The sequence below is a fragment of the Phalacrocorax carbo genome, chromosome 16 (genome assembly GCF_963921805.1).
Source record: "Phalacrocorax carbo chromosome 16, bPhaCar2.1, whole genome shotgun sequence".
Classification (NCBI taxonomy): Eukaryota; Metazoa; Chordata; class Aves; order Suliformes; family Phalacrocoracidae; genus Phalacrocorax; species Phalacrocorax carbo.
In genome coordinates, this window is record NC_087528.1 from 5,426,489 (window position 1) to 5,441,725 (window position 15,237).

Sequence of the window (15,237 nt, forward strand, 5' to 3'; positions counted from 1 at the left end):
TCCCTGAGGTCCCTTCCAACCTGGGATTCTGGGATTCTGCATATGAGGCTGCGTTTTGGATTTGTGCTGGAAACAGTGTTGATAACACAAGGATGTTTTAGTCACCGCTGAGCAGGGCTTACACAGAGCCAAGGCCTTTTCTGCCCCTCACCCCACCCCACCAGCGAGGGGCTGGGGGGCACAAGGGGTGGGGAGGGGACACAGCCGGGACAGTGACCCCAACTGACCCCAGGGATGTCCCACACCATATGGTGTCATGGTCAGCACATAGAGCTGGGGGAAGGTAGAGGGAGGGGGGGATGTTTGGAGTGATGGCATTTGTCTTCCCAAGTCACCGTTACATGTGACGGAGCCCTGCTGTCCTGGAGCTGAGCACCTGCCTGCCCACGGGAAGGAGCGAATGAATTTCTTGTTTTGCTGTGCTTGTGTGCGTGACTTTTGCTTTACCTGTTAAACTCTATCTCAACCCACAAGTTTTCTCACTTTTAGCCTTCCGATGCTCTCCCGCATCCCACCAGGGACTGGGGGTGAGCAAGCGGCTGTGTGGGGCTTAGTTGCCAGCTGGGGTTAAGCCAGGACAGTCATTAAATATCTCTAAGGGAATTAAAGTAGTTTTTGCTAGTGAAGAAACACTGCATGAAAATGTCCCAGGCACATGCAAAATACTTTTTCAAAAGTTTCATTTCTGTTCTTATTAGATACATGGTTTGGGCTTGGGGTTTTTTTTGTGTGTTTTGTTTTGTTGGTTGTTTTTTTTTTTAAAAAGACCTAATGCAAATAAGACATTCATTGGTCTATCTAATGCTAAATGCATATATTGTCTTCTACCTGTAAACAATTGTCCCTTCAGCACCGTGTCCCAGTACATCTTTTGGGTTAAATGAAATCTTGCCAACCATCACTCTGTTTGCATCTTCATCTGAACAAAAAAACAAGAAACAAGGACTGGTTTAGGATGGGTCAAGGCAGCCTTTTACAACTGTACATCCTTCTGGGCCAGTGCAGAAAACTCTTTCTGCTCACGTTTAAATTAACAACACAGATGATCAAAGCAAGTGAACATCTGCATTTTGGTACTCATGCTGAGTGGGCAAATACTCTCCGGTGACCAAATAATCCAATACACAGAGTCAAACACATTCTGTACTCAACACCTGACCTGAGGTCTGGAAAGATCATGTCTCAAGACAGAATAAGAGACTAGCAGCTCTCAGCAGACAAACTTTCTAGAATGTTTTATAGGTATCTTGTTGAATTTAGGAAATGCTGACGGACAGTTAATGAAGTGGGTTTCCTAGAAGTTCCCCTGAATAGCCTTTGAAGGGACAAAAGAGTGCACAGGAAGATCAGGCAGGAAGGCAGGCTGTGCTGCATAACCCTTCTTGACTCCAGTTAATAATGCTACTATGTATTTTTATTTAAAGAACCTCTCCCTAGAATGGCAAGAGGTTATAAGTGTACACTGCAGTGGACAACATAATCCCTCAAATTGCAGTTATGAACTGGATGTTTTTCTAATCCTGCTCAAAGTTAGGGCATGGCACACCTGCACAGTGTTTTGCAAACAGTCAGACTAAATGAGAATGATGGTCCTTTTCAGCTCTCTGATCTATTAAGTATCATCAATAAGTATTTTAATTGCTGTGCAGTATCATCATACAGACTGGGGAAATACAGAGACTCACAATAAAAGACACTGGATCAACTTTACCTCCATCTTCTTGCTCAGTAGAGAGGCAGCTCCCAACATCAGATGTGGAGATGCTGGAATACGCAGAATGGTTTGATGCTCTGGGGGACATATTTGGTGTGCTGGTAGCTGAGCTCTCTGTCCGTCCATAGGAGGTGTCCAAGAAATCTGCTTCTGGGGGTAGATCACTGGGAGCACGGAAGGGCAGCTTCTGTTGCTGCAAAAGCTGTATCTTCTCTTCCAGCTGATGCTGCCTCTGTTGCTGATGATGTACACTCTGTGAGAAAGGACCTCAGTGCCGTAAGTGGAGTGAAGTTTCTTACAGTCACGGCACAAAAGGGAACCTATAACTATTGGGGTAGCCACGTGCAAAAGGTGGGAGGAAAACTCTCTCGTTATGACACTATCAGCCAAGTAGGCTGGGGAACTTTCACTCACATGATTTCAATTTCATTCTGAACTTCCATTGTAATGCTGAGAAATCACACTGGTTGGTTAATAGGGCAAAAGCTAGCTGCTACTAGGTTGACTAGGGGTCTTTAAACCACAGAAGGATAAAGGCTTTGATCCAAAAGCTGGAAAACCTGACAGCTTCAGGTGAAGAAGAGAGGAGTGAAGCCAGTGTGTTAAGGTTATGTCTGTGAAGAGTAACACATACAAAAACTAGAATTGGTGGGATAAAAAAAAAACCCAACAACTCCAGAGTTGGTACACATGCCCAGAGAAATCACTGTTATGTCAAATTTGTAGCCTTTGCTACCTGCTGCACATCTGTGAGGAGGGGAAAAAAACCCAAACTGTTGTGCACTACTAACTCCTGTATCATTTCTTGGGCTGCAAAATGTTACTGACTCTCTGAAAACTCAAAAGCACATCAAGGTAAGTCAGCATTACCATTGGATAAGTGATGATAAAAGCCACCCAGCCCACAAGCAGGAAAGTGCTGAGAATGATTGTAGCCATGTCTTTCAACATGGAGTCCACAGGAGCCTCTGGCCGAGGGACAGGCCGAGCGGGCTTCTCCTCAATATCCTTCGGAACAGAAGGAGGCACTTCCGTTGAGGAGCCTTCAACGATGTCAATAACCTAAGAAGAAAAGAAAGCTCTGTTAGCCCAATATCCTCATAGTTAATGGAGCATTCATACGCTGCCCTATCTGCTAAATAATTTTGAATAATTTCTAGTCCTACCAAAGTCAAAGGAAGTTTTGCATGGGGGGGAAAAAAAAAAACAAACAGCTGAAAGCCCAAATTCTGAAATCAGGAATGACACATGATCATACCACTGATTCTACATGCTAAGTACATGAAAATCGGACACAAAAGAAGTTAAATAATTCCATATAGCTGCTCTTCTGGGTCGTTCCCCAACTCTACTCCTTTACATTCTTCAATCATCCAGTAAGATGATTATTCTTGTCACAAACCTCTTCAATAGTGGCTTTATCAGAGTCAGCCGGAATCACGTTTTCAGGCCTCTTAGGTAAGTTGCTTGGGAATTTCTCCAGGATCTTTGTAGGGGCAGATAATGGTGTTTCATGGTGCCCTTTAAATAAAACACATTTGTTGAAATAAAAAGTTGTCTCTTTTTATGAAAGATACCCTTGATTTCAGCATCTTTGCTGAAGAGCATATATAAAGTTGGTTTACAAAAGGCTTGAGAACATCACAGAACTCAAAACATTTTTTCCCCCCTATTCTTCCCAAGCAGTCACAGGTATAGTGATCACAATCCTGAAGCGCTCTGCTCAAGCACTGGCTGTGGATTTGGTCCCCAACCATTAGAGGAACATGCATTTTCCCACCTAGCTGGCTCACTCTCAAGGAAATTTTGCTTTGTGATGTGGCCTTGAGGTGAAGATCATGTTCTAGATATGAAATGGTTCTGAAGAGAATGAATCACGCTGCACAAAAAGGAAGCCAGAATTGATCCAGCACTCAGCTACAATTGCTCTTCACACTCCTTTGGCTCGTGCTATCCAAGTAAGTGAGAAGAGGGAGAAGCTACTGTGCTCCCAGCTTTTGCAAGTGGAGTAGACAGAGGAAGACTCTTGCTTGTGTATAAAGCAGGAAAGAAAAGGGAGGGAAAAGACTGAGGGCATGGGTCATTCAACACAGAGGACTGCAGAGAAATATCAACTGTTTAAAGGGAGTTGCCTGACGTATTGCAAGACCAGGACAGTATTAACAAATAAAGGGATCACAGGAAGAGAAAGGCGGCAGTTGATGAATGTTACACCCCGTCCCTGCCACAGAGATCTTATGGCATATATCACTTAAAACTGAACTTCAGACAGTTCTTCATTTTTGAAGCAAAATTGTAAATGCCCTGAAAAGTCAACTCCACAACTTTGGGATTTAGGACACACAGGACAGGCTGACACTTTATTATCTTCAGCCTCTGTGCCTTAATCCTCCATTTGTAGAATGGGGAAAACATGACCCTCTGATCCATTTGATGAGAATTAACATTACGCACAATAAAAAAATCCAAAGGAACCAGAATACAATATTTACAGTAAATAATGAATTATCTATACCCTTTTCCAAAGGAGGTGGGCAAACAAACAATAAACAACTTGCCACATATTGAGCTATGCACTGAATAAAGTGGGGGCCTTGTGAAAAACAGTATGCAGTAATATACTTAAAGACATTAATTGATATGCAAATGAGGACGTATTAGAAACGATTACTAGAATTCAGTAATGACTGCCCGAGTTTAGGCAGTCATTGTGACTGATTTACAGCAGCTGAAAAACAGCTCTGAGGTTTGGATTAGAATTGTCCACCAGATGGCAATGTGACCCTGCAGGAGCGGCAGACCAGGGCCAAGCAAGGGACCTCCGATACCTATTAAAAGCCAGTCGTTCCAATAGTTGAGTTTGTTCTTTTCTTTCAGTCTGCCTGAAAACTTTACATCCGTACTGGGGGTGATAACACACTCGCCATTGTCTTCAATTGTGACTCCTTCTGTTTTTGGACCCTCTAGTAAGGGTATGGCACTGCCGCGGGGCTAGAGAGAGAGATTATTGTTACAATTAAGGAAGCACTGTGTCCCTATAATATTAAATAGGCAATTAAAAAATGGAGATCAAAACTGGTGGGCAATCAAAAATTACTGGCAGCAAAGTCACCGTAAGTAAACACAGCCCTCAGCAACTGCTTCAACAACCTTGGACATTAGACCTTCTAAATTACATGTTGCCTAGGAGATGAGATTACTCTCTCTTTTTTTAGAAAAGTTAAACAAGATCTTTATTTCCTACCTGGACAGCCACAGCGTGAGCAGAACAAAACTGATGCAGTTCCCTATCTATGGGGAGTTGCTTTGATGAACAAACAGCAATTTTAACGTTAACCACAATGCACCAATGATGGCGCATAGCAACCTCTGGTCCACTCCCGCTAAGCTTGCCTGGCACAATTCCTGATGAGCTACAGTTACTTCTTTGCAGCATTTGAAATGATTCCTGAAACATGGTCATGCACTCTAAGGCTTACTGTTAATCGTTTCGCTAAATATTTAATTTGCTATGCATTCCTTGATAGCAATCTGCAATTTAAAACCAAATTTCTGTAGACGTACAGCTTTCAGTATTTTATTTTCTATTTTAACTGGATTCCTTTGCCACTTTACAATGGCAAAGTTGTCTTTATATATATATTTTTATATATGTTTGTATGTATGTATGTTTCCATTTCAACTTTCTTTTAAACCCAGGATGGTACTAATTCTGTTAATGCCCTTTTTCACAGGTGTCATTCAACTCTTGCAGCTCCCAACTTACCACAACAGTTACTCCTTCATGCACCATTGATGGTGACGCATACAAACTTGTGGAGTACTTCCCTACATATAGAGTTGGTCTGGAAAAAAAACCCAGTGTGTGTTAGAAAGAAGCAGACAAATGAATGTTTTACCATCTTAGCTAAAACCCTGGCAACACAATCCTGCATAACTAATGCACGAATTTCTCAAATCATCAGTATTCGTATCCTGAAAAGCCTGGATCTCTAAAATTGTTTTAAGTGCTGCTGTACTATGGAGCCATTCTTTTTAATTATGAAAGCATTATTAGTTGATTATTCACGTCACAAGTACTCATCTGACATAACTCATGTCCTATTTCTGCATTATTCAATAACTGCTGCGCATAATACTGCCACATAAAAACTGCCAGAATGCCACGCACCTTTTTTATAATGTGAAAGGCTATGCATTATAAAAACCAATTCCATTCTGCATTATAAGAAACTATTTAACACAGAACATATGATAAAAGTTATGATGATACATTTCCTAAGTTTAGGATAAGAAATTTTTTTTTTGGTCTCTGCCTTTAGACAGTAATATTTCAAATATGACACAAAATAACAGCTGGAGAACTAGAGCTGCTTTTATGTATTCTTTTCACCATCTTGAAACTTGTAGAACAATCCTTAACTGAATGTATATAAATAAGGTTTTAATGACAAAGCTCTGTCAAATAGTCAGTGAGAACAACAGGAATATTGATGCTCACGTCAGTTTGCTCTTGGTCTCTGTTTCCTTTGGGAAAGGATATTTCCACTTGGTAATGTGTCCAACCTCCCCAGACATGAATGTCAAATATCGCAGAGTTTCTATCCCCACGTTAGTGTGCATAACTTTCCGTAAACCTTCACGTTGCCAGATGTAAAAAGCTACCACAGGAGAAGCGTAATTCTGAATCCACAGTACGTCCCCAGACTCACTGTCTACGGTCACCACCAGTCCATCTCCATTAGACACAAAGTGGGACATTTCTACAATATACAAATATACAGGAGATTATCTGGATTGCTGCAGACATGCAATTTTAATAATACACATAACAGTTGAAGCCTTACATTAACTATGGACTCCATTACACCTTACATTGCAAAAGAATACCTGATCAGCAAATCAGTTGTCAGAATTCGGTTGAAAAAAGTTCAGTTGCAAGGCAACAGCATTACAGTAGCTTTTTCTGGGTGCACCACAGTTCAGGTTTTCTTCCTCTCCTGCCATTTGTCACTAAAATTTAGTCATATCTCCAAAGCTGTACCTTCCCAGCTTCAATTTACCTGAAGCTATCTAACAGGCTTTAGATAGTATGGCATGTAAAGGATAAAAACTGGCAGATGCACATCAACTGCACAAAAATCAGACAGCTTGACCTACTAATTACAGAAAAAAATCAGAATCTTTTTGTCTGTATGCAAAACCCATGGTCAATATTGGGGGGAAGAAGACAGCAAGTAAATTCTTACTGTATTTTATGTCTTCATCAGGCAGAGTAGCTGCATAATCAAAATAGGTGGCATTCCATCGCAGCTCCTTCTTCTTGGTGTCATACATAGTGATCGTGTACTCTGTTAAAAAATATACAGTCTGTGAAGTAAAAAAACCTATGAGAGAATAGAATCAATAACCTCAAATCTGAGACACTCTTCAAAACACCTCACACACCACTTACTGCTCTCTGCATTGCACTTTCCCAATGCTCCTGAGAAATAAACATTTCATAGATGTTAAAAGACAATACCCGATCGACCCCATATACAGGACGCTCAGAACAAGCCCTGCAGACAGCTACTGCCCACACTACCAGCATTTTATTTTTACTGCACAGCTTCTGATGTACTTTGTTTTTCTTCCAAGTTTCCAAACCCTGCATTCTAAAACTCAGGATACCGTGTTCTGTATCTGAACTATCACATTTAAAGAACACATCAGTATAGGGGTTAAAGAACAAGTCTATAATGCTTACTCCTTTTTCTACATGGTGTTGGTCTAATTTTGACAGTTATTTAGAATACTGCATTTGTAATTTCAGTGGATATGCTATATCTCCATTTCCTTTGAACAGATTTTATAAAAGCTGTATTTACAAGAGCAAACTTGGGTTCACAGCTGCTACTGGAATGCACTGTTAAATAGACTATAAATGCCACTTAGTCAACAAGAAGAACAATGGACCGTGCCCACTGCCAAAGTTCAAAAAAAGTTATCTTTCTTTTGCTATAGAGTTAATTTTTCTGTGTACAGCCTAAAACCATAATTTACAGAAGTTTTTCTAAGAAATAAACTTGAAAACCTGAACTGATCACAAGGTCATTTGTTATGATCTGAAATTTTCAAAATAACAACAAATTTTCTTCTAAGCTGCAGAAAAAAAAAGCATATGACCTGTTCTCCCAAGATACAGGAGGGATGTTGATGGGCAAAGACTTTCTGCAAATGAGGAAGTCAAGGTTTGCTGTTTCTCCCCAGTCATGAGGTCAATCACGTACCAAATATCCTGCTTTTTACCTGAAATCATAATTTAAGCCACATTACTATTCAGTTGGAAAACTGCACTTCCATCAGGCTTTTCAGTCTTCTTTTTTCTTTAGTAGGCTCATGAACTTCGCATGAATAAAGTATTTTTAATACAACAATTTCTCACAGTCAGGCTCAGTTTCATCATTTAGCACTACCAGCCAACTCCAAATATTGACAAGAAAAACTAAATCCAGTATTTAGAACGGTAAGTACTACTGGCTGAATTATTTTTCCACACTGATATTATCTAACAGAGTTCTGACTGTAGAAGATCCTGTGAGCTCGCAAAAGAGGAGACTGAAGTTCTAATGTTGACTCCTAACATCCCACTCAAGGCTACGTGAGCCATGACCTTAAATATTTTGATGCTAACACACGTTGCATTTACAAGCTTAAAATAAATGGTTTTCACTCCTTTACTGGAGACATGCAAAGTGGAGAACAAGAAGTAGGTATTGGTCATTCAGGTGATTTAAAAAAAAAAAATAAATTCATCCTGATCCTTCACACATTTTATGGTTGTGATAAGTAATAACTGTCCTTCGTTCTCCTCTTCTTTTCCAAAATCCTTCTGCAACTAGAATGAGTCAGGACAGCGAGCCATAAATTTGTTATTACTTGTAGTATAAATTAACTGCCAACATTTCACATAATGGAGGATGTCTAACTGTGTTGCAGTGGGATTTCTTATTTAATTGTAACAGTCAGGCAGTCAATGACATTTATAAGCAAAAGATGATTTTAAGTAGAATTGATGTTTTGTTGAGAGATATCTCAAGAAACCAAAACACCCCATACAGGCTATTCACTGCTTAGAAAAGCTATTCTCTCCTTCAAGAAGAGTAGCTGATTTCTAATCTTCAAACAGTAATTGAATTCTATATTGATCAGATTTTCTGTCATTATAAAGGTTCATGTAAAACCATAATTAATACCCAAAATAAAGCATATTTCCATGCAGTCTGTCTGGAAGTCTCTACATTTTATAGTCGCTTAACACATTACAATCTGAAAGAGATTAAATTTGAGCTCACCCATGTACAGGATCCCATCTGAACTGCGACAGGGAGATGCTTGCACCAGTTCTGGGATAGTAAATGGAAGCTTCTAGGGAAAAAAAAAAACAACAACAAACAATAAAAGCATGTTCACATTGGTGTGATAGTCCTCACATTGTTCACAGGAAAGAGTGGTCAGAAAACTTTAGAAATCTCAATATACATTTTTTTATTATTACAGTGCCTGAGAACTCAAAATGTCAGGTCAAGGCCCTGCTCTGCAAACCCAGAACAGAGAGAAGTCTGTCTCAGTGAGTTTACAACAGGAGAAATGCATGTAGAAAGGAAGAACTCCTTGCAGCTGAGAGGTCAGGAGGCCAAGACGCTGTGGTTTCAAGGTCTACCATCATCATTTATAAACTGTCTGGGCTGCAACACACCACGGTTTAATTGCCTCACCTATAACAGTATATAATGGCTCTCCACAAGACTGTACAGTAACATTTAAAAAGGCCAGATATCTTCAATCAAATGAAACTGTTGAGAGGGGGAAGCATGAATCACCAACTGTAAGAGTTCTTGAGGTACTGCCAAGCCTGTATTGCACTTACAAAATGGGTGACGATCCCTACTAAGTTTTGAGACTTTTTCGGGATGAGGTCACAAGCACAACAGACAAACTGCACCAACAATGAAGATCAGGCCTTTGCTAAGTTTACTAGAATATGCTAAAATCACTCCACTCTTGCTTAAACTTTTATAATAGTGATTCTAAACAGAGATTAAATTACTTCAATTGAAAAAGATAAGAGATTAACAGAATAAAGGAATAGATTAAAATAGATTGCTGTTCCTGGATTCACCCAGGAAAAGAACCAAGAATCATTGTGCAAGTTATGATCTGGCTGCACTGCAGGGCGAGGGGAGTAGTGAGTAAATACTAAAATATTTAATAATATTGAAGTTCTTAAGGGAAATCATATCAGCTGCCAGAGAAAAGAAACTTGTGGGAAGACAAACATTTTATCTGAGTATTACCACAAGGTTTAAAAATTAAAGTCCAATGTTAGCTAATGTGTGTGGGTTACATGGATTGGCAACTACTTTGAAAAGGTTCAGCATTTTTGTCTGCTTACTAAATCTTATAAAGACATCTTCTAAAGGTGTCAGCACAGAACATATATTAATCCTGCTTTTTGGCAGATGGTTTTAGAAAAGTATTTGGGTGAAAGTGATTTGAATTATTCTGGGTATACCTTTCCTATCAAATCGTACAGAGATTATTCAGTATTTGGATAATACCACATATATTTTGCCATCATCATCATTTTAGCAAGTTTCAGAAAAAACAGACAAAACATGTTGTTCATATTTTCAAGCGGAAATTATTTCCTGAAAATCACAAGAAAGGTGGCAACTTTCTGCTCTATTAAAAAAAAAGTATGCTTTCAGTCTGAAAAGGGGCTATCAACATAACATAGGGCACTGTCATTCCAAAACCTTGTATCCTAACACTGGCAGAGACCACAGACACTGGTTTTTGGCTAGTCTGATCAAGCTTTTCCAAGAAACTGCTGCATTTCCCTTCAGCTGTACAGAAGCCTGCAAAATTTTACAGTACTGTCAAGAAAGCAGAAAGTTCACTGCGGACTCACCCTTCGATTAGGGCACTTTTCTAAACATTATCAGAGGACGGAATTGAAAAAATATACTTACAGTCAAGCCTTCGCTATTCTTGCCACCAAGCGTATACAAACTGCCATCATTTGGGTCTGGAAGAAACGCTGGCCTAGGATTTAAGCAGCAATTATAAATGATAAAAAATGTACTGTGCTTCTCAGAGAACAGGAAAACAACCAGGGTCAATATGGGCTTTACAGAGAAATTAATCTGACATCGAATTTTTTACTTTGTATTATCCATTTCCTGACGTTTCATTTATTAATTGTGAAAATGAAAGCATATAAAAATGTTTCAGAACTGATACAACATAAGATTATTAATACATTTAAAAATTCAAAGATCCAAACGTGGCAGTCAATCACTTGGGCGAAAGCTTTGAAACAAGATCTGTATGCTTGTAAAATGCCACAGGATTAAAAACAAACCGAACAAAAAAGAGAGCATAAGGAAGGCAAGGAACAATAAAAGAGTTGCCAGAACTAAGTCCATTTGAGAGGTAAAGGCAATCCCCCCACCCAAACTACAAGAAAAACCGAAACAAACCCCAACATCAAGAACAAACCACAAAACAAAAAGGATGTTATCACTGACTTCAGAGGTATAAAGTCAAAGCCCCAAATTCTCTAGTTAAATGTGAGTCTGCTATGCTGGAGGAACTACTCTGAAGTAACAGCTTGAGGGTTTCATTTTAAGATTCTGGTAGTGATGGTGGTTGGGAGTTTCCTATGCTTCACTATTTTTAGTCTTTAATTTGAAGAGAATAAGTAGTACAAAACCCAGAGATCACTCCCTAACTGTTTCAGAGCTGCTCGATTCAGACCATAGGAGTTAGCACATTTGATCTCTAAACTTGAGTAAGGGCTTGAGAGAACAGTCTGCAGACAGGACGTTTCTTCTTAGCAATACAAATAAGGGAATTATATGCAGCTAATTATATCCTTTCTGTATCTGCTCTCTAAACCACATTAAATTGACTTATGCAAGGTATGCAACTTTTCTAGAACATAGATCGTTTTGGTTCAAATTAAACCAAATTTCAAGATATCAGTGAAAATCGAGCAAGCAGTAAATACGATAGACAAAACAGACTTACTCTTCCACATGTATTGGCACCTGGAGTACAGGATCTGCAAAAACAGAAGAAGTCATAATACTGGCAATTCAATTTCTTTAATGCACTTGATACAGGATTAAGTCAGGCCTGCAACAGCTTGATCCTTTTTGAAAGGCAGAGTTTGAAAGGGGCCATCTCAGCAGCCTCAGTGGTCTCATGTTTGGTCGTGAAACTAAGTTTGTAAAATGGGAGAGCACAAAGCACCTGAGAAGTTTTAAACCTTCTGAAGTTCTGTGTTCAGTTTTGTCCACAACTCCCCAGATACCCCTGGGGAGGGGCTCAGAGACAACAGCAGTACTGGATTGTATCTTCAGTTCTGTCTTTATTTCTCACTTGGACAGAGCACATAGAGTCTGTTAGAACTGCCTGTATATATGTTAATAAAAACTCTTGCTTTCAATATATGCGTGTAATCGCTGGGCACTGGCTGCCCAGAAGGCAGCTGACCTTAACTTGCAGGAACTGCTTTCCCTGTGCAGGCTTCAACAACCAACTTCACTTGAAAGCAAGCTGCAGCTAATGGAAGTTTCCAGGCACTGTGAGAACAGGGATACAAAATACCTATCTTTTAATCTGTATTTTATGAGCATTTGCTACTTTGTGTCTCGGGCACCTTGTGTATCAGACAGGTAAGCATATGCTTTCTAGCCAACTCAACATTTAATTTAAGTTGCAACATACAAACTGAAAGCCTAGTGCTACACCAGCTGAAACGAATGGGAAGACTGCCAATGACTTAAAAGCAAGACTCCAAGTCAGAAAAAAAAACTTAGTTTCACTTCCTACTCCACAGTAAAACCTCTGTGATCAGCATCTCACTGAAAAGAAAAACAGAAGTCTGCCAAGGGGTATACAAAACTACCTCAAACCCAATTTTTTAAATATCTCCCCACTAAAATTTATCCAACAATCCACATTACATAAAAATCAAAAAGTTTGGAAACGATCTCACAGTAGTTGGTATTCTGAATGATCAGAATCGCAGTTTAGCTTTCATCAACAAAAAGAAGTTATGAAAAAAACCTGACAATGCTAAATCTAAATCTTACATATTAAAAGGTAAATGAAGAACACTAATTTGATTTTAATGTAAGGTGATGTGACCTCAAAATTACTGACGTCTCAGAAAAATCCTGAATTATGGGATTTTCAATCCCGATGCCAAAACGACAAAAGTTCCCAATCTGTAAGACATACTCTACAATCTCCAAGACAAACGTGCTTATTTATGGGTGTACTGGCAGAAAGAAACTCAGAAGTCAAGAGGATGCAAGGTATCTTCACTTCTGCAATGGAAATAAAACAATCACACTAGAATAAGCCTGAGTAAGAAGAAGAAAGATCACCAAGCAAACAAATACTGTTTTTTCACTTGTTCTGCCTCCATGCAAACATCATGATGCTACAGGAAGTAAATAAGAACAAAAACAATGGTCTTTGGACAGCCTTTGATTGGAAAACTAGCACAGATTCTGGACAGCTTGAATGTACTGTGATATTTGCAGACCTAAGCAAGACAAGAGCAAGAGATTCAGGGTTCCTCACATGGGTCTTACAAAGTCTCTACCACGCTGCAGTATATTGCACCACACTAACTGCTGGGTTTGATATTAATGGCCTAGGAAGACATCCCTTAGTTTTTATAGAACAGATTAAAAAACCCATAAGAAACCCCTACCCAAACAGATGTCTAACAGCAATGCAGCTGAAAACACTAGTCACCAAAAGATGCACATATAATATCAGAGACAGAAAGAAAGCACAATATGAGAAATAACAGTAAAGCTATTTCTGTCTTATCAATTTCTTTTTAAAGTAGAAAATATTCTCAGAGCAGCTTTGTTCAAAACATAACTACTTTTTTTTTTCTTTTTTTTTCCTCTTTAAGCCTGAAAAACGTTCCAGACACATCCTCAAAGCTGTCAGAATAAACTACTCAAAAACATATTAAGCTTCTGGGAACAATCCAATTAACTGGAGAGGGAGCAGTGCTCTACTCAAGCACTGAATCATACTATGCCTAGCAAACTCACTGCTCAGCAAGCAGACTTGTCAAGTTTCATGCTTTACCTATTTCCCTCATCACATGGTTACTCACCACTGCACTGGCACCTCCTGCATTGGCAAGAACAGTGTCAAACACAGTCTCCCTCCACATCACAACAAATTCCCTGTAATGCAGAGGCCCTGCAGACCTGCAGAGCTGTGTACCGGCTCTGGGAAGAAACCCACTGGAGGGCACAGACAAAGCCTAGTCATGTTATCTTTTACTCAGAGCCTCATACAATTATCTCGGCAAAAATGCTGAGATAATTTAGCTGGTACTCTTAACAATCCTAGGCATTGACACATAGCCATAGAACATGGATAGCAGGAGTACCTATCTTGAGCAATTTTCTTCTTAACGATGAATTATCACCATTACCACCATTCATCGATGTAAGATGGGAATGCTATGCAAGTGTAGAGCTCCACATTATATCATAAACTCAATTTAATTTATTAAGAACCCAAGTACACATCAAAAAGCCCCAAGAATAATTAACATTCAAACAAAGGAGCTAAGTGATTCATCGTTATGTATCTGCCTCTACAGACCATGTTGCTTAGTCAGACCTTTATTCTACATCAAGCAATTCATTTCTATCCCTTGTGTGAAGAAACTGGTTTCAGGATATGTCGGGAGGAACCCCCCTTCCCCCACCCCGCTCCAAACTTACAGTTGATTATATGCCAATTATTTCTGTGTTTGCTTCAAGTATTCCACAAGCTTTACGATATCTAATGCAACACATGTTGACTTACATCATCATCTCTCCATTACTAAAGAAAAGCAAGAAAGAATAAAGCATTAGCTGACCATTACATAAAGTGGCTCAACTCCAGAGTTGAACTGCTAAAAGCAAATGCACATCAAGAGTGTATACTCAGTGTATCCATATGTCTAGGTGAAATGAACTAAAAGAAGGAGGAGACATTGAAGACCATACAGACCACAGGCTAGAGTTTCTATAATCATAAATGCTTCATGGGAAGGGAAGCTCTCACGTTTTTGTGAAAACAGCAGCATCATCAATCAGCAGAAAATGGCACCTGCCTCAGCTGAAGTAAGATTTAACGCAAGTGCTACAAGCATAGCTAAAGGCAAAAGCCAAATAAACTTTGCAAGCCTCCTGATGAACTGATTACACAGAGGGTGTCTCACTTGGTAAAAAATGAACTGTCGCCTGTGGTGATGATGACTATTGCTAGACAACAGCAATCTCCACCAACAGTGCTTGAGCAACTTTGTCCTATCTATAAACATCTCCTCAAATGATCGTTAGTGATAACAAAGCTGCACAACTTGTTTTTGAAGTGGCAACTGACTTCATATGCATTGTTTAAGTATGGTAATGCAGCTTGTCTTTAAAATCACTTTCTAG

At 39.4% G+C, this 15,237-nt stretch overlaps 1 protein-coding gene across 3 annotated transcripts in view; it reads right to left on the minus strand.

The window, feature by feature from the left end:
• The window catches only part of ERN1 (endoplasmic reticulum to nucleus signaling 1), a 41,493-nt gene that overhangs the window by 8,767 nt on the left and 17,489 nt on the right, over positions 1 to 15,237 (minus strand). For 2 of the 3 annotated variants that reach the window (XM_064467491.1, XM_064467490.1), the window contains exons 3-14: positions 11,792 to 11,825; positions 10,732 to 10,804; positions 9,052 to 9,124; positions 7,883 to 8,005; positions 6,964 to 7,065; positions 6,216 to 6,477; positions 5,481 to 5,559; positions 4,543 to 4,705; positions 3,117 to 3,235; positions 2,585 to 2,776; positions 1,712 to 1,967; positions 829 to 919 (exon numbers count right to left, since the gene is read on the minus strand). In XM_064467491.1, coding sequence (XP_064323561.1) covers positions 829 to 919; positions 1,712 to 1,967; positions 2,585 to 2,776; positions 3,117 to 3,235; positions 4,543 to 4,705; positions 5,481 to 5,559; positions 6,216 to 6,477; positions 6,964 to 7,065; positions 7,883 to 8,005; positions 9,052 to 9,124; positions 10,732 to 10,804; positions 11,792 to 11,825 — 1,567 coding nt within the window. The remainder of the gene's footprint in view (positions 1 to 828; positions 920 to 1,711; positions 1,968 to 2,584; positions 2,777 to 3,116; positions 3,236 to 4,542; positions 4,706 to 5,480; positions 5,560 to 6,215; positions 6,478 to 6,963; positions 7,066 to 7,882; positions 8,006 to 9,051; positions 9,125 to 10,731; positions 10,805 to 11,791; positions 11,826 to 15,237) is intronic. The other variant, XM_064467489.1, reaches the window with a different exon arrangement.